Source organism: Hemitrygon akajei, chromosome 3, assembly GCF_048418815.1.
Source record: "Hemitrygon akajei chromosome 3, sHemAka1.3, whole genome shotgun sequence".
Classification (NCBI taxonomy): domain Eukaryota; kingdom Metazoa; phylum Chordata; class Chondrichthyes; order Myliobatiformes; family Dasyatidae; genus Hemitrygon; species Hemitrygon akajei.
Window position 1 is genome coordinate 79159288 of NC_133126.1, and position 24111 is coordinate 79183398.

General features: G+C 41.3%; 1 protein-coding gene across 2 annotated transcripts in view; it reads left to right on the plus strand.

The window, feature by feature from the left end:
• Positions 1 to 19834, plus strand: part of rab15 (RAB15, member RAS oncogene family) — a 224162-nt gene extending 204328 nt beyond the window's left edge. The window contains exons 3-8 of one of the 2 annotated variants that reach the window (XM_073040205.1): positions 11703 to 11763; positions 13177 to 13254; positions 13342 to 13431; positions 14465 to 14530; positions 17705 to 17772; positions 19214 to 19348. In XM_073040205.1, the coding sequence (XP_072896306.1) occupies positions 11703 to 11763; positions 13177 to 13254; positions 13342 to 13431; positions 14465 to 14530; positions 17705 to 17752 (343 nt within the window). In that variant the 3' untranslated portion in view covers positions 17753 to 17772; positions 19214 to 19348. Of the gene's footprint in view, positions 1 to 11702; positions 11764 to 13176; positions 13255 to 13341; positions 13432 to 14464; positions 14531 to 17704; positions 17773 to 19213 lie in introns of both variants that reach the window. The other variant, XM_073040204.1, reaches the window with a different exon arrangement.
• Positions 19835 to 24111: the final 4277 nt, after the last annotated feature.

Sequence of the window (24111 nt, forward strand, 5' to 3'; positions counted from 1 at the left end):
TCTCCTTTTACCTTAGGCCACAAGCTTATCAATCACCCATCTGTGGACACTTTCTGGAGGTCCAAGATCTGTATGCTCCATGACCGCTGGACGAAGTGTGTAAATGTAGGAGGGGACTATGTTCAAAAATAAATGTATTAGGTTTTCTAAAATTGACTCCTTCTACCTTAGGCCATGAATTTAACAATTGGACCAAATGGCAGGCATACCAGATTCAGATTAATTTATCACATGTAAATTGAAACATACAGTGAAATGCATCATATGTATGAACAACCAACACATTAAATATGTGCCTGGGGTCACTGCACAATGCAGTGCCAACATAGCAGGCCCACAACGTTCAGCAGATCATCGCAAGCAGCAACTACAACAGAACAAGATGACAACAGCAAATCAAGTCTTTTCCACCTACACACACGCACACACGCATTCACACACTCTCACAGACACACACACACACAGATACACACATACACAGACACACACACACACACACACACACACACACACACACACACACACACACACACACACACACACACACACACACACACACACACACACACACACACACACACACACACACACACACACACACACACACTCCTCCAACCTCAGGGCAAGCCACTTCTGGGTTCCAATCGGTGTCGGACTCTCAGACACGCAGACATCCAACCTCTAGTGCCTGGCCCAGGCTCACAGACCACGAGCCTCTGATGTCCACACAGGCCAAGCCAGGGGCTTTGACCTTAGCGCTTCTGTCTCTGAACTCACTGACCACCGGACTTCGACCTTTGGCTTTGTCATCTGGACCTCAGTGACCTCTGGGTATTGATCACAGGACTCACCGAACACGGGATGTTGATCTTCAGGCCTCGACTTCCAGACTTGCATAGAATTCTGACCCCAGTGACTTGCAGGACTAGCAGCTCACATAGACCTCTGACCTAGGACTCACCAACCTGGGGAATCTCTGATCTCCTCAGTGCGTGCTGACCCAACCTACGGGATTGCTGACCTTTGACCCTGGAGCACTCCTATGTGGAATCCAAATATTAGCTCCTGGCCCTGACTCATCATTTACTGCCCCTGACCTCGAACTCTCTTCATCCCTGTCCTTGAATCATAATCTGACCCCTAACTCCCTGCACTGTCCCCAAAAGCCATTCTCACCAACCTATGAAGCAACTAAGTCTGAAGCACGAGTTGGATGGACGTCACGGCTCGGTGCCATCTCGACCAGAAGCAGAGGAATAGTGGAATCTCTGTGGAACTGTTGAAATCTTTTTGCTTATGATGACCAAAGTGATGGAAGAATCCTTTCATAAGTATGTATCCATATTATTTTGAATTTAATTTGTTTTGTGATCTTTCACAAGATTCTAAATTAATCAACTAGGAACTAAGTGAAAAGGGAATGGAATCACCTGCTTTTGTGTGAATAACCTGAGCCAAATCATCTCTAGTGTTTCAACCTTGTCATTAAGTAGGTTGTGTTTGCTTGACCTTTACTTTTTCATTGTTTATCCCTGAGTCACGTGCTGTTTATGCAGACAATGCAAAGCTCCACAATGATTGTTTTGTAGACAAAAGGATCAAAACAAAATCTCTTCACAATAGGAAGGAACCCATTGACTTTAAAATATGCTTTGGTATTCTGAAAGCAAAGTAGCTTATGGGTGTATTCATCGGAGGGGCTTCCATCATCAGTCCCTGTGCCATTATGCATTGGGCCTGTGGGGAAGGGATAGGAATGAAAGTGTGCCAAGCCACACCTACTTAGGTTCATGAGAGAATTGAAACAGAGAGGCTGTGCTTCAGAGGTGCCACAGTAAAGCTATAATCTGAAAGAGCCTTCTGTAAGTATTGAGTGAAGGTCATGATGCAATGAGCAGTAAACCTGTAGTTCTGGTTTGTCGCTCGGAATTCAAGACATTAATATTTGCAAGAGACAAGAGACCAAAATTAATGGCACCAGTAAAGAAAATGTACATCTTCATTATGGTAAATTGAAGTGGTCTGGGGACTTGAAGGGGATAAATGAGTTAGTGCTTCCATGATCCTCCTAACTATAGCAGGTGCACATTTAGAATCCTACTGCATTTGATGGTTGTCAAAGAGGAGATGACAGAAGGGAAAATAAACACATAGATACTCGTGAAGTGAGACATCAAAAAGAGGTGGTGTCCACTTTGTCGATGGCCTGTGGAACATTGAGAACAACCATATGATCAAAGTTCAAAGTGTTAATACTTTGAAATTCATCTTCTTGTAGGCAGCCACACAACTGAGAAATGCAATAGAATCAATGAAAACTCCCTCACAACAAAGACCGTCAAGCATCCAATGTGCAAAAAAAACAAATCGTGCAAACAATAAAAATCTGTAAACAATTAGTACACAGAACATGAACCACAGAGTCTCCAAAAGTGAGTTCACAGCCATGGAGCAAGTTCAGTGCTGCAGCCAGTCCAGGAGCCCGGTGGTTACAGGCCACAGCCACAGAGCCAGCTTAATACAACAGTGAGTGCCAATGGCTGCAGCCACAGAGCCAGTTACAGCACTGCAGCCAGTCCAGGAGCCCGGTGGCTACAGGCCATAGCCACAGAGCCAGCTTAATACTACAGTGAGTGCCAATGGCTGCAGTCCACAGCCACAGAGCCAGTTTACTACTGTGAGTGCCAATGGCTGCAGGTCACAGCTGCAGTCAGTTTAGCATTGAGGCTAGTAAAGCCTCACAGAGTAGTGAGCTGAATATCTGGTTGTCCTTCCCCCACAGCCTCAACACCTTACTTCAAAACATTAAGTTAATCCGAAGAAAGATACAGGAGTCTGAAAATACAGGTGTAGTTCAAGTTCAAGTGCGACACGCAAGTAGCACGTGGTAGCGTGATGACTTATGCAATTAATGTATTTCTACATATAACCCATACTGAATTATTTAAATGAACAAGAATGCTTAATCAAACAATATATACACAAGATCACTCAAATATTATTGAAATATTAAAAACACAACACTCCTCCCTACTTAGCCTTAAACTCCAACTCAATATAAGATGCATCTCAACTGTATACACAGTATGCTTTATAATACAACTACACTATATATAGACATCCACAGCATAGTAATTTTTAAAATTGTGCCATCCAGGTCTAAAGATTTAATCACTGTGGGGGATGTGTTACTCTTGTGGGATAGCATCTTTACTGACAAGGGGAATCACTCTAATTGCTAGGTGAGAATGGTGGCTGTGAAACAATCTCGGGGTCTGGGGTGGTTTTAGACACAGAGACTGAGAGTCCAGTCAGTGGTTCTGCCAGCTCTGGGCATCTTTATTCTTTTTTTTCTCTTTCTGGATCTGCTTTGAACCCTTTTCCTTCTCACATTCCTTCTCCTTTTCACACCATTCTCTTCCTTGCTCACATTCTTTCTCGCCAACTCTTCCTTCCATTTTCTTCTTCTAGCTTATGCACTTTGATCTCGGGAAGGTCCATCTAATTCACTGAAATTATTCTCTCATCAATGCTTCTATTGCTCCTTTTACTATCCGATCACTCCTCTTGGTTTTCTCATCCGTTTGGCCTTCTGTTCATGCAGCCTGGCTTTGGTCTTTGCATCTAGTTTTACAAACAGCTTTTTTGCAGATTCTGGTTCTTTATACCAACAAAAGCCAAATGCTTATAACTTCCTTGAAGCTCCTTGAACTCTCTTTCAGCTGAAAACCAGCCACTTTTTGCAAGCAACTTCCTGATTAACATACCAGAAGCTTTCTCAGATATGTTGGCTATAAAAACTTTTGTAGTCAGACCACTCCTTTTGTCACTTTGAGCTTCCTTGGAGCAGCATGGTCCATCCTTAGCCCAAGACACTCAGAGGTTGGCAACAGCACCTATTGGTCCTCTATTTGGCAATAGTTCATGGTTTTCAGCATGGAGACAGTTGTGGCATCCTACAGCACCTTTCTTAATTCATTTTCAGATGGCTTCATTGCAGGGAATGTGGTGTGCAAATGAGAATGGATCTCCAATCACTTTGTAGTTGTTTTAGCCAATCACATCCCCACAATGCTTGCCCTTCTGTTTTTACCACATTGGAGCTCAATGCGACTTGTTGGTTGTTGTATTTCACTGTTATGAATGCCATTCCCACAGGAGTTAGCTTTTCTCCAATATAAGTTCTTAATTGCAGGCTTCAGTCTGGTATTTTTGAAATGCTTTTCAAACTCATTTTGTAGAATGGCTGAAACAGCTGAGCCAGCGTCCAAATCCATTTTAATAAACTTGCCATTTACTTTTGGCATCAGCCACATTGCTTGTCGGTTGTTAATTTTTACACTGTAAATCTCAAGGCTAAACAGTCCTGTGTCACTCTCATCATTATCAGAACTTTCATCAATAGCATACAAATTAGTGCTTTTTTAAAAACTTGACTTTTTAGCGCTTTCTGTTCCCTATGCAGACCATTTATTTTTGTTGCCTGACATACTCTTTGTATATGTCCTACTTAGTTTCATTTGTTGCATTTTCTGCAAGTTTTCCTGCCTCACTGAACACACTCATGTCTGCATACCTCGACTCTATTTTATCCGCCTTGGTTCAGTCCCTTCTTACCTACATCCATGACACTTCACACGCTCTCAATCTCTTTAATAACTTTATGTTCCCTTCCCCCGATTGTCACATTTTCACTATTGATGTCCCGTACCGATTCACTTCTATTCCCCATAAGGAAGGCTATAAAGTCCTCTCCTTCTTTCTGGACAACAGACACAAACAGATCCCCTCCAGCACCACTCTTCTCCGTCTGGTGGAATTTGTCCTCATCCTCAACAATTTCAACTTTGGCTCCACCCACTTTCTTCAAACCCACGGTGTAGCCATGGGCTCTCGATGGGTCCCAGCTCTGCCTGTCTTTTCATTGATTTCATGGAACAATCCGTCTTCCAAGGCTAACCAGCATCGCTCTCCAACTCTTCCTATACTCCATTGACAACTGCACTGGTGCTGTTTCCTGCGCCCGAACTGAGCTTGTCAATTCCATCAAGCTGCCTCAAATTTACTCGATCCACTTATGACACTTTCTTCCCTTTTTCGATCTCTGTGTCTCCACCTCTGGAGCCACTCGGTCTACTGTTATCTTTTAGAAACCAAGTGACTGTCACAGCTATGTTGACTATTCCTCTTCCCACCCTGTCACTTGTAAAAATGCATTCCCTTTTCTCAGTTCCTCCGTCTCCGCCACATCTGTTCTCAGCATGAGGCTTTTCATTCCGGAACTGAGATGTCCTTCTTCACCAAGAGGGGTTTCCTTTCCTCCACCATCAAGGCTGCCCTCATCTGTGTCTCTTCCATTTCATGCATATGTGGCCTCACCCCAAACTCCCACTGCTACATCAGAGATAGGGTTCCTCTTGTCCTCCCCTACCACTCCACAAGCCTTCATGCCCGAATATAATTCTCCATAACTTCTGCCATCTCCAATGGAATCTCACCACCAAACACATCTTTCCCTCCCCTCCCCTACGTGACTCCCTGGTCCACTCATCCCTCCCCACTGATCTTCCTCCTGGTATTTATCCTTGCAAGCAGAACAAGTGCCACACCTGTCCCCGCACCACCATTGAGGGCCTCAAACAGTCCTATCAGGTGAGACGACACTTCACCTGTGAGTCTATTAGGGTCATCTACTGTATCCAGTGCACCCGTTGTGGCCTCCTGTATACTGGGGAGACCCGACGACATAGATTGGGAGACCACTTACCCGAGCACCTTTGTTTCATCCACCAGAAACAGTGGGATCCTCTGGTGGTCACCCACTTCAATTCTACTCCCCATTCTGATTACGACATGTCAGTCCATGGCCTCTTCTACTGCCGCAATGAGGCTACAGTAGGTTGGAGGAACAACACCTTAGATTCCATCTGGATAGACTCCAACCTGATGGCATGAACGTTAATTTCTCGAACTTCCAGTAATTGCCCTCCCCCCACCTTTCGCCATTCCCCTTTCTTCTTTCCCTCACACACCGTATCACTTTACCTGCCCATCACCTCCCTCTGGTGGTCCTGCCTCTTCCCTTTCCTCCATGGTCTTCTGTCCTCTCCTTGTCAGATTCCCCTTTCTCCAGCCCTTTATCTCTTTTCACCGATCAACTTCCCAACTCCTTATTTCATCCCAACCCCCCTCTCCGCATTTCATCCATCACCTGCCACCTTCTACTTCTTCCTCCCCTCCCCCACCTTCTTATTCTGATTTCTTCCCCCTTCCTTTCCAGGCTTGATGAAGGGTCTCAGCCCGAAATGTTGACCGTTTATTCCCATTCATAGATGCTGTCTGACCTGCTGAGCTCATCCAGCACATTGTGTGTATTGCCCTAATCTTTTCAATCTGGCTCAGCATTTAAATCGGCTAAACATCGGTTTGTTTTCCTCTCTCCGGCCTGAAATTTCATATACTTAAACACAGGTCCTTTTGGAGTTACTGGGTAGCCAGTAGCAGAGGAACCTGCTGCATGTCCACAGAATAGGCATGGCACTGTCCCAGAAGAGATCATCAGTCATAATGCCCAAAACGTCAACAATATCCCACCCACCAAATGCTGCTCAACCTGCTGAATTCTTCCAGCAGTTTCTTTTCGCTCCATCACCAACTCATTTTGCTTCTGTGTTGTTCCGAAGGATCAACAATCACCTGTAATGTCTGTGTTCGCAGCTTTGCAGCAGCTGTTGTTTCAGTTTAGAGTGCCAGAAACACAGTGCCTTTGGCACTTATCAGTCAACTTGTGACTACAGAAGGATGGTTCTCCTGACTGAGGGGCCTTACACCACTGGGCCTAATTTGAGAATGAGGGATAGACTATTTAGGACATTGAACCCATGAACACCACCTCCCTATTTTTTTTCTCTCTTTTTACACTGTTGTCGCATGGAGGAAGTCTCCAGAGAGAAGTACTGGTAGCTATGAAGTGGTCTCTTTATTTGGCAAAATAAGATACAGTAGGCACCAGATGGAGACGTCTTCAGTGAAAGAAGGTTTGCCTCACCCAACATTATATGACATTTTATGTTAAAGGTCAAAGGACAATTCAGGCTAAAGATCAAAGGACAATTCCTTATTTACAATGCTTCCTTTGTATTCACCACTCTCAGACTTCCCTCTTCGCACCCACGTGACAGGAATCAAATGACACCCAAATGCCGAGTTTAATCAGCATTGTCTGGTCTTCCAATTAACTGTGTGGTTCATGGTTTTAGGAACGCATTATTCAGAGCTGTGTTTTAGATTTAATCCAGAGTTTATATTCGAATCTGAAGACTGGTGGCTGAAGTCAGTTGCTGAAGTTATTTGCCATTTGTACTAGCCCCAAAAAGCACCCTAACAGCAGCATTTAATTTAATTGAGGGTTCGACGCAGTATCTTTGCTGTTCCTAGTAGCGCACTCTTCTGGACCAAGATCTCAGGTGTTGTTCCCGGGATTTGTTGGGGCCACTCCCAGTCCAGGTGTCACAGCTCCAAGTTCTCTGATCACCACTGGAACTACTCTGGCTTTAACCTTCCACATCCTTTCTATTTGGACATCCCGTGCAGTGGCTTGTCCTGCCATGGTCTCTGGTCCTCTGGCTCAGCTTCACCCACCTCCATTTCCATATCCCCTGCCTGCTTTCTGAGGTATTCTCCTAGCAGGTCATCGTTAGGGGTAATCTTCTTGACATATTCAAGGATGTTTCGCATTTCTTCCAGGACTGTGTCCTTGACACCTCCAAGTACCCGTCCTCCTTTGTATCGGTGCTTGACACTGTACAGTTGCTTAACATTGGACTTTGGATGGAATCCTCCATGCATTGTTAGCAGTTTCTGGGTCTTAATGTCAGTGGCTTCCAGTTTGTTCATTGACCAGCACACTATTGTGACTGGGTATCCAATGACCGGTAGGGCAAATGTCTCTTGCCCATACAGCTGGCAAGGTTGGATCGCTCTGGGTGCCAAAAGGAGAAATCGGGGCCTGGGCAGAGGTGATTTAGTGCCTGTACAACCGGCCCGGGTATGAGGTGAGAACACTCTGGGTGCTTAGTTGATTTGAATAGCTTGAGAGCGGCTTCAGGCTGGGAAACAAAATCTTGGCCCAGAGAAAGTCACTAGGCAGTGTGGCCTAGATCTGGAGCCTTCCAATGCAGTGGTGCCTGGGTCCTAGTGCGAGGTACAATATGTTGTTTCGACAATTTAAACATCAGCACAGAACAGAGGAGATAGTAGATTTTGCTTGTTCTCTGCAATCTTCACTCCTCTCTCCAGGGCGCTGGAGCCTTTCACTTTTCCACTGTTCGGTCAATTTAAAAGCCAGCCTAGATAGACTGAAGAGAAAGGGTCTCGGTCAGGATGAGAGCTGATTTCACTTGTTCTCCATGGTGATCATCTCCATGGCACTGATGCTATGAAGACTGCCCCGGCTGCTGTGCTCCATGCCCGCTAATACGGTGAACTGATAAGTGAGGCTTTGGGCCTACTCCAGGCTGCTCCGGGGTTCGGCTCTGAGGACTCAGTTTGGTTCAGAATGCTGCTGCTCACTTCAATTGTTTGCATGATTTGTATTTTTTTCTCTTTCTCTTGCACACTGAGTGTTGGTCTTCTACTTCATTCTTATTTTATTTCTTTTTTATTAAATTGGGTTCTTTTGGGATTCTTGCTTTGTGGCTACCAGTGAGCAATCAAATCTGAAGGTTATATAATTTATACATTCTTTGATAATAAATGTACTTGAAATACTGTAGGATTAATACACACACAAAATATTTTCTGAAAATATTGTATTAATATTTATTGAAAGCATGCAGAGAAGATATGAGGGTATTGGCAGGACTAGGGTTATAGGGAGAGGTTGGGCCCGCTTGTACTTTAATCCTTGGAAGATAGGAGACTGAGAAATGTTTAGGTTATTGGGGAATAAATAGGATGAATGCACTCAGTCTTTTCCCCAGGGAAGGCTGAGGTACAAGGAGAGGGCTAAAAGTTTTAAAAGGGACAGGAGGGGTAACTTCTCCATGCAGAGTGGGGTGTATGTATGATGTCTCCAGAGAAAAAGTGGTTGAGCTCCACTTAAAAGGCTTTTGAGTAAGTATATAGAACAGAAAGGTTTGGAGAGATATGTGCCAAACATGGGCAAATGGGGCTTGCTTGGTGGGTGCCATGTTCAGCATGGACCAGTTGGTGTGGTGGGCCTGTTACCACTCTAGAACTATGACTCTAAGTAAAGAAGACACATAGAGCCAAGGCGACATTCTCACTGTGTGGAGACATGAGAGGCTGCCAATGCTAGAAATATAGAGTAACATACAAAGAAGGTGGAGGAACTTGGTCAGCATCTATAGTGTGAAATGGCAAGTCGACGTTTCAAGTCAAACCCTTCATCTGGACTGGAAGGAAAGAGAAGATATAGCCAATATGAAAAAGGTTTGGGCAAGGGGGTTGGGGTGGAAGAGTACTTACTTCACAGAGGCAGAAAGTTCTGGTTAATACCACACAAAAAAATATATTTTCAACACAGGGAAAAATTAGTGACATGATACACAATAGCCACAAAAGTTAGAGTCAGGGTTGTCTCTGATTCTCACCCACGACTGTTAGGGTACAGTGCCATTCTCACCTCTGCATTAGCATATTCAAATACCATATAAAACCTTGAGCACACACTGTTTGAGTGCAGTATTGAGAAAAGGCCGTTCTGTCAGAGATGAAATATTAACTCAGACCCCTGTCAACACGAGATCACATAGCACCATTCACAGCAAGAACAGAGGCGTCATCCCTGGTGACTCGGCCTATATTTGGTTCTAATTCAACTTAAATACGAAAGAATTACAGAACATGTTCTGACTCTTGTGAATGTGGGGTCGCAGTCTCAGAATAAGCGGGAAGTCACTTAGTAGGGAATGTGGAGATGTGTTTTCACTCAGAGGGTAATGAATCATTGGTGGGTTGTGCAGGCTCATTAACTGAGTTTGCTCAAAGCAGATTGATGGGTTAAGAGTATCTTTACTGCTTGTCACATGTATATCGAAACGTACCGTGAAATGCATCACTAACATCAAATCAAATCAGCGAGGAAGTGCTGGGGGCAGCGTACAAGTGTCGCCATGTGACTTCCGTTTAAGATGGCGGTAGCTTAAGTCGCTAAAACTATTGTTCCGCTCTATTTCATATACCTGCATTTATTTCTTACTCTTCCTCCCACTATTAAAGTTGCTGGCTGCACAATGAGTGTTTCTAAGCCTACTAAATTGGCAAAAAAAAAGACACTCCATCGGGAGCAACCTTGAGTGAAATTGTGTCGCTGTTAGAACAAACCCGACAAGATATGTAAATAAAATATTTTTTTTTAAAAGTGTCGCCATGTATCCGGAGCCAACAAAGCATGCCTACGACTCGGTTTCACTAACTGTACGTCTTGGAATCTGGGAAGAAACCAGAGCATCCAGAGGAAACCACTCAGTCATGGAGAGAAGATACAAACTCCTTACAGACAGTGGCAGGGATTGAACTCTGATCGTATTAACGGTGCTGTGCCGACACTTCTCAGTGCCAAGGGAAGAAAAGGATTTGGGGATAGTGTAAGAAAATGGAGCTCAGTTGCTCAGCTGTGATCTTATTGAATTGCACAACAGATTTGAAAGACTCTTGCTCCAAATTTTTAGTTTCCTCTATTCTCTTAGGGATTCCTCAGCTGTAGATCAGGAATTAAAAACAAAATTCATTCACATTAACTTGTTACCATGTTTAATTATTCATTTGTGTTTTTATTGTTCCATCATTAATTTTATTACTAAGATCATTTAGGTCCATTACAATCGTTCTTAAGTGATCTTGTCAGAAATATTCAAAAGTCTTTAAATTACAGCTTCAGCCTTGACAACAGGCAAAGTTTCCCTTCGAGCCTGTCTTCTGACAAAGGCTGCTGGGGACGTGGATTCAGCAGTAAATCCCCTGACAGTTGCTTGTAGCTGAGGTCCTGCAACACCTCACCAGATGCTTCCTTAGTCAGGAGGCTCATCCCAGATGGTTCAGGTGGCGAGCACCTTCGAGGCGAGGAGTCTGTGACTCTATTAAGTACAGAAATATAGAGTAACATACAAAGAAGGTGGAGGAACTTGGTCAGCATCTGTAGTGTGAAATGGCACGTCGACATTTCAAGTCAAACCCTTCATCTGGACTGGAAGGAAAGAGAAGATATAGCCAATATAGCTGGCCCCATTTTAATGTGGCCACTGAAAGCTCCAGCAGTAACCCTGCATCTGATCTGTACACTCATCCTGCGTCCGAGGTTTTTTACAGAGCAACTCGGATGCATGAAAGTCTCCACAGAAGGGCCACTTGGGAAACTTTTTATTGTTTTATATTTGCAGATCTTAATGATGAGAGTGATGAAAATATCTTGGCCACTTTTATTAAAGGCAAAGGTGATGAGCTTTTAATGAAGAAATTTCTTTTCCAAAAGAAGAAGCTTTTATTATTGCAGCTGGGATATTATTCCATTGATTGCAATGGAGCATTGCATGTCTTAAAGTACTTGTGTATTGGTGATGGGAAAAATTGTGCTGTTGAGAACATTGGGAGTTACTGACTGTGGACCAATATGCAGATCTATTAATATGAAATGACTGACAATTACTATTTCACTATTTATTTTTAAATTATCTTCTCAGGGATACTGCAGGACAGGAACGGTATCAGACGATCACAAAGCAGTACTACAGACGAGCCCAGGTGCGCACTGTTCTGTTTCTCTCTGTCACGACAATAGTGCAGATGGCTTTGAGACTAACTTTAATCTGAAGTAAACGAGTTTGAGGCTGTACTCTTCCTTCCAAATGAAGCTGCTTGTAGCTTGTGCATCAGGCTCCAGCCAGGCCCCACAATCCCCCTTAAAAACAGGGCATGGTGGCAAGCTTGGATAAACGTGACGGGAATTTGTCAGGAGATGCTGCAGTCCATGAACCGCACTTAAAGTCAGGATGGGACTGAAATCATGGGGGGGATAAAAGACTAACAAACCAGCTTGGTATTTATTCAGGGTTGAATTTATTGTGTTATTTAAAAATCAGGACTATAGCTGCCTTCACTTGGAGGATTTTAACAAGTCTTGGCCAATGCATTATGAACTATCCAAAGAGATGAAATTGAACCCAAATTCACTAGTTTGATCATTATTCTGTGCTACCTGTTTCAGAGCTGAGCTTTGTTACTGCAAAAGAGTCTGTTATCATAAATAACGACTAGGCACTTGGCTGGTACCTGGAGGGAAACTATCTCTTGATGTCCCCTCACCCCCTATGAACAATGATGAAAATTGCATCATTGAATAGCAATTCAGCTGTCACTTTAAACCTTCATCCCACTTCCACTCTGATCTCTGCGTTGTTCCAACAAAGCCAAATTTAAGTTTTATGAACAGATACTCCTCAACTGACACTGGATATTCCAGGCTCAGTAATTTCAGATTATCAGCCCTTTCCAGCCTTGAATTTCACAGGTCTGGCACTTTACTCTCTTTCCCTCCCTGGTAATTTCAGTTTTATTGCTCAATTCCTCTTTACTCCATATCCAAACACACCTTTCTGATTTAACAGCCTGAAATCAGCACCATTGTAACTTGTGTCACTCAGCCTCTCATGCCCTTTTGAACCCAACCTTTCGTTCTCTCTGCCACTCCCTCCATCTTCTGCCTTTTCCGGTTGTAACTCTCTATTATCCTATGCTCCTCCTGGCACTAAAGGAAGGTTATCAACTCGAACTCCATTTCTTTGCAGGAGCTGCTGAGCACATCCAATGCTTTCAGTGTTTTTCGCAACTAATTCATCGCTGGCAATGTTTACTAACTGTGCTAAATACAAGTAGAAAGGTACAGCAACTCAAAAATGTTAATCGGCAGGTCAGAAATGTAAGCCATTTAATGAAAGTCTTAAACTAAACCAGAGGCAACATCTCACAATTTAAAAATAGCTTTAATTATATTCTTAGGGCATAGGCCTCTTTACAGTTCAACACTGGTCTAGACTGAATCCAAATAACATTTGTGGTCCAGACAGTTTAGAAGAATTCTGGATATACTGGAGTTGAGTGTCAATGGTTTCTCATGATGCTTTGTAATAAAAAAAATGTATTACCTTTTATTTATAGGGAATCTTTTTGGTATATGATATCACAAGTGAACGCTCCTTTCAACATATTATGAAATGGGCTAGTGATGTTGATGAGGTAAGGGAGTGACATTGAATCATTTTACCTTGAATTAATGTTACTCAAATTTTGGCTCATTACTCACAGTGAATGGTTCCTCCCCAGTATGCACCAGAAGGGGTTCAGAAAATTCTCATAGCCAACAAAGCTGATGACGAACAGAAAAGGCAAGTGGGTGTAAAACAAGGTCAAAAGGTATGTACTTGATGCCTAATGCAAATATTTATATAGTAGGTTTAGAAAAATGATGTTTTTTTATCGATGGTATTGTAGTTCAAAGGTCTGGAACAATTCCAAAGTAAAGATTAATGTAAAATCCTGATCATTTACAAATCACAGGCTCATAAAAAGTTGTGTTGGTGTTGCTGAACTAAGGCGCTCAGGTTTTGTGGTCTTTGCTGGGGAGTTTCTGCAGTGACTGCATCTTAGCAATATACTGTATTTAGCACAGCTGATGGCAACATTTTCTGAACCTGTGAGATGGAAATTGCCATCACTTTTCCGGGGAGTTTCTTCAGTGATTGTCTTGGATTTTAGTGGTGAACCCTTAAGAATAATTGATGAGAAGAAAGGCCCAAGCTTGATTGAGATTTAGAAATGGGATGCCGTTTCACTTTGCATCACTATATGACGTACATGATTGCTGTTGTACAGTAAAACAAGTGCAAGATTAAATTCAATCATGTCAGACCAATTGTATTATTGAGGTAATACTCTATCTAGAGCACTGTGTACAATTTTGATCCACTTTCCCAAACAACAAGGATGTACTTGCCCTAGAACAAGTGCAACAAAGATTCACCCAGGTTGGAATCCTTTATCCCAGAGGGCTGCAGAGGCCCAGTCATGCAATTCTTCAGACCAGAAGTTGATATTTTCCATATATTAAGTGAATCAAGTGATGTGGGGATGTGTGCAAGAAAATACAAGCTCAGCCTCCATCTTGTTGAATGGCAGAGCAGGTTCAAATGCCAGATGGCTAACTAATACAGTAAATCTTAGGTTGTTGACCTTATCAGCAGGAAATTCTGCAGCATTATGGTATCTTTGACAAGCAAAAGTGACTGTTTAATGATGCATCACAACCAAGCAGCATCCAGTTATTAAAATAAAAGAGCAGGAAATCCATTGTATTTTGTTGTATTTAAAGGAGAATGCTAGTTATGCTGTTTTTTTTAGTCACTCTTTAATCCATTGTTACATTTCCTTTCACTGTTTCCTTTCAAAGCTTGCAAAAGAATATGGAATGGATTTCTTTGAAACAAGTGCCTGCACCAATTATAACATTAAAGAGGTCAGTGGAAACATTATGTTTGAAGAACTGCAAAAGGGCACACTACCGAGTATAGCCATATGACAAGTTGTGCCTTTGTTGTCACTGTCCTAGAGCAGGGCAAAATTAATATGTCAGACTGGGGATTCAATTCATTATGCCTATCTGCACTAACCTTTACTGCATCAAAATGAATGTTCTCCACCCATTATCCAAAGAGTCATGTGTCCAATTGACATTCATGTCAACTACACCCTGGTTTACTGTAATGGTAGACTTAAATCTGTAACATTATCATTGAGACCCATTACTAGTGGACACAGGTCTGTAGTTTAATGTAAAAGGAATAGGAGCTAAAATAACCAAACAAAATTACATAAAATGTTTTTCAAATGGGTGATCATTGTGACAAGCTGGTATTGTTCAATTTCTAAAAACGTTTTATTTTCTATTTAATTCACATAAAATGTTACTTTGTATTTTGCTTATTGTGTCCATTAACTATGTGCCCAATGTGTCGATAGCTCTGGACCTATGGAACTTCCAACTGACCAAGTTTTTGTTATAGTCAACTAGTAATTGTCCTTACTAAGCTCTGTTGGTTTGCGTAGCATGCAGAATTCCCTTTTGTCCTAGGTTTTAGAATGTATGTGAACTTTCAGTAGAAATGTGTTAATTGTTTGCAGAGTACATTTTGAAACAAACCATTAAGTAAAAAGTCATTGGCGAATACAATAGGATTAAAGAGGATCCCAAGGCATTCTATACATTCATGAAGAGTAAGATGATAACTATGGAGCAGATAGGACCACTGAAGGATAAAAGCGAGAACATGTGCATGGAGACAGGATGTGGGTGAGGTCCTAAACGAGTACTTCACATCAATATTTACTAAAGAGAGGGACGAAGAGGATAGGAAGATTAGTGAGGGGTGTCCAAATTTGCTAGGGCAGTTTGATATAAAGAAGGAGATGGTGCTGGGTATCTTGAAGAACATTAGGTGCATAGGTCCCCAGGGCTTGATGGGATATACCCCAAATGACTGATAGAGGAAAGTTATGAGATTGCTGAGGTCTGTGCATCTTCACTTTAAGTGATTTATTTATTTATTTATTTATTTATTTATTTATTTATTCATTTATTTTCTACATTATCATGTATTGCATTGTACTGCTGCCACGAAGTTAGCAAATTTCCTGACGTATGTCGGTGATAGTAAACCTGATCTTGATTCTGATTCTGAATTAGAATCAAGTTTAATATCACTGGCATATGTTGTGAGACTTGTTGTTTTGCAGTACATTATAATAAAAAACTATAAATTACAATAAGAAATATGTTTTTAACATTAAATTAAATAAGTAAAGCTAAAAGGGCAAGAAAAGAAAAGAAATATTGAGGTACTGTACATGGGTTCATTGCTCATTCAGAAATCTAATGCCAGAGGGGAAGAAGTTGTTCCTAAAATGCTGAGTACTTCTTCAGGCTTCAGTAGCACCTCCTTGATGATATAACTGAGAAGAAGGCATGTCCTGGGTGATGGGGGTCCTTAATGATGGCTGCCACCTTTTTGAGTCATCACCTTTTGAAGATATCCTCGATGCTGGGGCTCATGATGGAGCTGGCTGAGTTCGCAAACTTCTTCAGCTTTTTCTGATCCATAAACATACCAGATGGTAAAGCAACCAGTTAGAATGCTCTCCATGGTACAGCTGTAGAAATTTGTGAGAATCTTTGGTGCCATGCCAAGTCTCCTCAAACTATAGCTGCTGTTGTGCCTTCTATGTAATTTCATCAAAATGTTGGGCCCAAGATTAGATCTTCAGAGATGTTTGGCACCAGGAACATGAAACAGCTCATCCTTTCCACTCGATAAGGACTGGTGTGTCAACTACCCTTTCCTGAAGTCCACAATCAATTCCTTGGTTTTATTGACATTGAGTATAAGGTTGTTATTGTGACATCATTCAACCAGCAGATCTACCTAATTCCTGAATGCCTTCTCATCATCATCTGAAATTCTGCCACAATAGTAAAAGTAGGGGTCCATGGCATAAAAAAGGTTGGGGACCCCTGGTCTAGGGAGTGGAGAACAATTGGCGAAGAATGAATCATAGAGATGTGCCAGTTTTGATTGTTAGCGAGGAGGAGATGCTATTTCTGATCTGCACTGACAGATGTGGACTGCTGTGTGTTCCTTTGACTTCCCCTTCTTGAAGTCCACAATCAATTTCTTGATATTACTAATGTTGAGTGAAAGGTTGTTGTTTCAAGATCACTCAGCCAGCTGATTGATTTCATTCCCGAATGCCTCTTCGTCACCATCTGAAATTCTGCCAACTATAGTTGTTTCATAGGCAAATTTATAAATGCCATTTGAGCTGTGCTTAGCTAAGCAATTATGGGTGTAGAGAGACTAGACCTGAGGGCTCAGCACAAATCCTTGAGGTTTTGATTGTTGATTGTCAGTAAAGAGGAGATGTTATTTCCGATCTGCACTGACTGTGGTCTCCCAATGAGGAAGTCAAGGACCTAGTTGCAGGGGGAGATATCAAGGCTTAGGTTTTAGAGCTTGTTGGTTAAGACTGAGGGTTTGATGGTATGAACACTGAGGTGCAATCAACAAACAGCAGCCTGGTGTAGGAATTGCTATTGCCCAGGTGATCCAAGGCTGACTGAAGAGCCAGTGAGGTTGAATCCCAGTAGACCTTTTGTGGTGATAGGCAAATTACAGCTGGTCCAGGTCCTTGCTTAAGCAGGAGTTGATTCTGGCCATGATCAACCTCTCAAACCACTTCATCACAGCAGATGTGAGTGCAACTGGGTGATAGTCATTGAGGCAGCCCACCCTGCTGTTCTTAGGCACTGGTGAGACTGGTGTTCTTTTGAAGAAGGTGGAAATCTCTGACTTCAGCAGTGAAAGATTGAAGATGTCCTGGAACACACCCACCAGTTGATTGGTTTGATGCATTATCTGAAACTGCAAAATACAGCAGCAATCCCATGTGCTGTGAGGCCAGCAAGTCTGCTGCATAGAGAGTTCTTGTTTACATAACTGTCATTTTAATTTCAGACTGATTACTGCTTGCAATTTACATTAAGAGCTGAAGACTGGCTCCTGTTTATGACAAGTAGCTAAACAAAGAATATTGGCTGTAAGTTTAATGTACTCAAAAACAACACTTTGATCTCTAGAAGCTCACAGCTGCTGTGTTTAGAACACTGAGCTCGGCAGAAAAGTAAAGACCCCTGGCCCAGAAACAGTAAGTATCCTTCACAGTTGGGAATTTATCTAGAAGATTATGATGTATGGGATTTACAGTAAATTGGTCCTTTGATTTCAGAATCAGCTTGCCCATAGAAAACAGGGTATTGATCAATGGGACTTTTTCTAGCTGGAAGTCTGTGTCTAGTGGCATTTTACATGGAAATCTGTGATAAACAAATGATCTGCATGAAACTGTAAATGGGTGGTTAGTAAGTTTTGAGGTTAAATGAAGATTGATAGCTCATGGGCTATCAAAGAGTAGTAGCATACACTCAACAGTTCAGGAATAGCTTCTTCCCCTCTGCCATCTGATTTCTGAATGGACACAACCCATGAATGCTACCTCAGTACTTTTTTATCTCTATATTTTTGCACTACTTACTTAATATAACTATTTTAAATATATATATTTACTGCTAATTCACATTTTTTATTATTATGTATTGCATGTTACTGTTGCAGCAAAACAACAATATATGCCGGTGATATGAAACCTGATTCTGATATAGATCAGTTGCAGATATGGGCAGAGGTATGGCAGATGCAGGTTAACCCAACCAGATAGGAAGTGTTGCACTTTGGAAGACAAATGTTAATGGCAAGACTCTTAATAGCTACCTAAGGTGGTGGTGAAGGTAAACATGACAGGAGCATTTATGAGACTCTTAGATAGGTATATGAATATGCAAGAATTGGAAAGATATGGACATTGTATGGGCAGAAGGGATTAGTTTAGTGGACCTATGATTACCAATTTTATTAGGCTGAACCTAGATTGTGGGCCAAAGAGCCAGTGCCTTTGCTCTACTGTCCTATGGTCTCTGTTCTAAGTGCTGGTTGAATTTAAAAACATACTTATTTTCATTATGGACCAAAGAATGTTGAAGAGAGATGAAAAGTTATTTGGGGAGAAATGTTTGACATTCCTCTAAATGAGTGCAAAGTGCAAAGGTCTTGGCCACCATTTGGGCTTCATCTCTGCACATTTGGATCCATCCCAATTTGTGCAGAAGATGCAACAAGTGAACAGCCCTGACCCACACAGGAATTGCCAGGAACCAGAGATGAATGACCAAGGATTATTTTCAGATCAGTCCCAAAATTAAAAATTGTAGTTAGTATGGAACAAAAACTGAAATTACTGGAAACACTCACCAGGTTGGCCAGCATGTTCAGAAGGATAAACAGTTAAGATTTCATGTTTGTAAGTCTTGGTCAGAACTGTACTAAAATGTACAGTAATTAGATGAAGGATCCCATACCTAAAAATTAACTGATTCTCCTTCCACAGATGTTGCCTGATATCTTGAGTGTTTCTAGCATTTTCTGTTTTTATTTCAGTTTTAAAACATCTGCAGTTTTATGTTTTTCTCTTATTGGCATTGGGTTTTCACTCTTGTAACTCAATGGTATTTTGATGTGCTTCTCTTCCACAGTCATTTACTCGACTGACAGAGCTAGTGTTACAGGCCCACAAGAAGGAGCTTGACGGACTTCGACTGTCAACTCCTGATGAACTTGGCATTGCTGATTTAGAAGAAGATGACAGCAAAACTGAAAAGATGGATAGTTCACAAAAAGCTTGCTGGTGCTAGAAGCATAGCAAAGATGAAGAATCCAATTTAGTTGTCTGAGTCATGCCTCAAAAATTCAAGACCTGGTTGCCTGCTCCTACATTGTGTCATCTTAAATATTCATCTGAATCCTGCCTCTTCCTTGAGTTGGACTAATTCTTACATTGATTCTTATAGGTGTTGTATTTTTGTCCCGGCTCTGTGATTCACCAATCTCTTGGATCAGGCTTGTCTGCTGTGCATTTTGTACAGTTCCTGTGATGTAGTTCATGTTCAGGTCATCAACTGATGATTCAAGTAACCCAGTTTTTACAAGACTGCTGTTTCAGTATTTGGTTTGTTTGTGAATGGCCCTTCAAAGTAATGCATTTCAAGATCAGTCAACATGCCAACTTCCTGAAATATCTCCTTTTGTGCAATTAGTTTCGGCAAAATGCTTTTAATATTTTTTGGTCATGCTCAATAAAAGTGTTCTGTTTGTCACTCCTTTGTCCAATTACTGATTTCTAGGCCGAAGGTACAGCATCTCCATGTACCTGGCTCCTTCTTAGAATTTTCAAGTTTGAAATTATTGCATAAATCCAAAGCAGTGCTTTTTGAGGGCAAAATCAGAAGGTGGCTTTATCAATTCAAATTAGCCTTTAACAATATTGTGAATGTTCAGGTTCTTTATCCTGCTTATTTTCTCTCTCGTGCTGTGAATTAATAGCTTAGAATAATGGCTATGACCTATTTGTTATAATGTCTGCAAGCTACCTTGAATTTAACTGCATATTTTGCTATTTATTTCTTGTCATCATTGGAATATTAAAAGAGGGATGGCATTGTTGTTTGGAGTAAGTATCACTGTCCTACCAATGGGCATGGCAGAACGAAAAATTATATAAACTTTGCTGAGCAACTAAGTCTGTAATTGAGTCCATTCAAATTACAGCATTATCGTTTTAAATTTAGAATCCGTTGTGAAATTATGTTTATTTTTAACTGAAATACAGAAGGCTATTTTTAAATGTGAAAATTCTACATTGTTCTATAATTCTGGCCTTTCCTTAAATTCCCTTTTAATATTTAGATCAATTTTTTTTTAAAAAAAAAGTTATGCAGCTGTGTATAGATCATTGCAGTTTGAAGTTTTAATGAGTGGAAACACACTTCGGTATTTTAATCAATCTGTACGAGGCACTTCTTTTCCCACTTTGTAATGAATAACTCCAGCAAAGTGATGTTCTATAAAACTGAACTTTTGAAATTAGTAACCTAACAATTTTGTTCAGCAAGTCATAATTTTGAAGAAAATGACACATTCTCTTGTTTTGGGGCAGGCATTTGGAACTGGAAATGATTTCCTCCTGCCAGGAGATTAGTTTTAATATTTCTTCATTATTGTGACCTACAAGGATCAGTTGATAGTATGTGTAAATTACTTTCCTATCAATGGTAGAGTGCAAAATTTTAAAAAATGGTTAAGTAATTCTGTGGTTTGCTGAGAGTTTTGGTTTGTTTGAACCTGACAGTGTGACCTATGTGTGCTCTTTAAGCTTTTTCCTATTATAATCAAAGTATATATCAACATATTGGCGTTCTGACCTTATTCACTTGGCCTAGACAAGTTAAATGAAATGGTGTGCTAAGTATCTACAGGGAGAAATATTTTGCCAATAATTTCCTCTAATCAGTTGATCAATTCCTTTCTAAGATTTAAGAGTAATATGCTTATATTGGATTTGTTGAACACTGAAACAAACATTTGTCATCCCAGTAATTTTCTTTTCCAGCGTGTTCCAAACTTGGTCCGCTTGGTATTGTGTGCACTGAGAGTGCCATTTACACACTTCCGTTGAAGGTCAAACAATTTCACTGTACAGAACAATGTAATTTCTGAATTGTACTGTGGTGATTTAAGAGTCAGGCCTCTGAATCAGCGCACTTCAATATTTTAAGCACAAAATATTAACACTTAGAATTGGAAGCAACAATATTTACATCTAATTAATACACAGATTTTAATTATTTTATATCTTTCAAATTTAATATCTTTAAAATATAAAGAGAAAATGTGCCCTGCATTTAATAACTAGCACTGAATTCTTTTTAACTTTAAACAATTCACAAACAAAATTATACCCCAAGGCCAACCTGAAAAACCTTTTTTATAAAATTTGAAACTACCACTAAAATGTTCATGCAAGTGAAAGGCTGATAGACAGAACTTGTATTTTTCTTTCAGAATGCTGAAGATTCTTTGAAAGCATTCACATGATTTACAGACCAGTTCAATTTTACTGTGTAACTGTTTGGTCGGTGTAATGCTGGTGGAATAGAAATGCACAACCACAAATGGGTAGAAAACAGTGGAAGGTATGCACAATTAAATCCTTCATCTGTTCCGGTTCAGAATTAGTTCTGAGTTCGGGCGTTCAGATATATTCATGGTAAAGGAAACCTGTAATGCAAAGCAAACATGCCCTGATGAAGGATTCTGATCCAAAACATTGACTTTGTATTTCCCATCATAGATGCTGCCTGACTCACCGAGTGCATTCAACACCTTTGAATTCTGTTAAACATTTTGACTGAGTGTTTAGTGCCTGTTTCAGCTTATAAGTAAGTTGAAATAAACCACCAACATGAAAGACAAGTAAATAAAGTCAAGGCCTGTCTTTAACACCATTTTGCGACAAGTAGCAGAGTTCTCACAAAAATTATTCTTCTATGATCACAGTTACATTTTTGACTTATAAAGACTGATAAGTGACTAGAAGTCAATACAGTTATGATGCTAAGATGCATATTAGTTTGCGCTGGGACACATCATCACTGATGTAACCTGGGGTCATCAGGCGTTTCAACATCAGACGCTCTCACCCAGGCGACCCAGCCGGGGATGATCAGGCCCCAGCCTGTGTCACAGCAGCATTGGTCTACAGGTCACTCCTTTTGATTCTCAGCCATTTGGAATCTCGCTCAGCAGCTTCTGTGGTTTTTTTCTTTGCAGCCGCCATAATACCAAGGGTAATACCAAGTAGGTTCTGCACAGCGAGCATCCAGCAGCACTTCTACATGCCACCTCTAGAGACTCACGTTGTACCCTCTACCTCTGTCTTTGGCACTGCTCTACCAGCTCCTGGCATTTTGCTTTTTTTACGCTGAAGTGCTTCCTCAATCCGGTCTTCCCAAGGAACTGTCAGTTCCACCATGACCACCTGCTTGGAGGTTTCTGACAGAATGACCATGTCGGGCCTCGGTTTTGATGATGATGCAATGAAGTCAGAACACTTTAATTGCTTGCCAAGATTGACTTTCAGTTGCCAGTTAGGTACTGTGGTCAGCAAGCCTGCTGGTGATCTGGGCTGAGGGTGTGGTTGGTCTGAAGTCTGACAAAGGATTTCTGGGTTGGCAGAGGTGCCTACTGTTGTTAATGGCTGAGGAGATACCTTCTGCCACTGCCTTCAGCACCTGGACATGGCACTAGTGGTAGCAGCCTTTTCCCACGGCTTTTGGACAGCTCCTGAGGAGATGTACCAGGGTCCCTCTGCTAGGGCAGAGAGGACATTATGATGCTTCATTTTTGCCCAAAGCAAAAAGATTGGCTGGACTTGGCAGGATGTTGTACACAGTCTGGATCATGGACTTGATGCGCTGGGGTTCTGCCTGTCAGAAGCTGAACCAGGAGATCTTCCATTTCAGCACACCTTCCCACCTCCTCCAAGCTCCCTGCTGCCCCATTCCTACCATCCCAGTGGTACACACCTCCTCGACAGTTGCTCACACTTCTTCCTGTACAAGATTGCATCTGAGCCTGCCCTGGGACCTTTTGAAGCGGATTGAAGGGAAAGTACCCAACCCCACCTGACCAGACACCACTGTCCCTACCAGATCCCTATGCCTCAGAGTGACTCAGCCATCTCCACTGCATCCTTGGCCTTCCATTTCCCATCTGTCCAGACCTCAATGCCTGCTTAAAGAGACTTTGGGATTGCTGGAATCTCTGTACAGCAGCAATTTTCATGTACGGGAAACCACAAACTCGTCATTAAGGCTGATGAAGGGAAGCTGCAGTTTATTCCCGTTCCCATACAGAGCAATGCTGCTTAGGTTATGTGGGAGGCCCAGCCAACTTCGAAGGTAATCATTAATTTTTCTTTCAAAAGCTTCAACTGTTGACATTGGTACCTCACATACCAGCATTTAAGTTCTTTTCAGAAGCCAAAATTAACTGATTTTGTCAAAAAGTAATAAAAACTGAATCAAAAACACCCCTGATCAAAAACAAATATAAAAGGCAAAAAGTTCAAGCCTTTGACATAACAGCCTAAATTTTGCCCTCACCACCCGGCAGATGGTGACTGACCTAGGACGATTCAGAAATGTCATCTTTTCCAGTGGACAAAACCTATTTTGTGTTGCAACAGTGATGTTATTGAACAGGCTGAGCAATCTGTCATGCTGATGATTCTTTACATCTCAAACCAGAAAGTAATTTTGGAAACATTTTACAGAGAGAAAAAGTTCAAGTCACATGCTGTATGAAAGATCAATGTCAAAAGTGAAAAGATAGAACTATTTAAAATTCATGAATAACATGCTCAAATTGCTGGAAAAATTCAGCAAGTCAGGCAGCATTTATGAAGGGAAATAACCATTCAACATTTTGGGCTGAGATCCTCTTCAAGATTTACATTTTTTGGAATTTTTAAAGTAATTATTCAAGGAAATTATAATCTGCACATTTGGAATTATTTTATGATTGGATATATTGT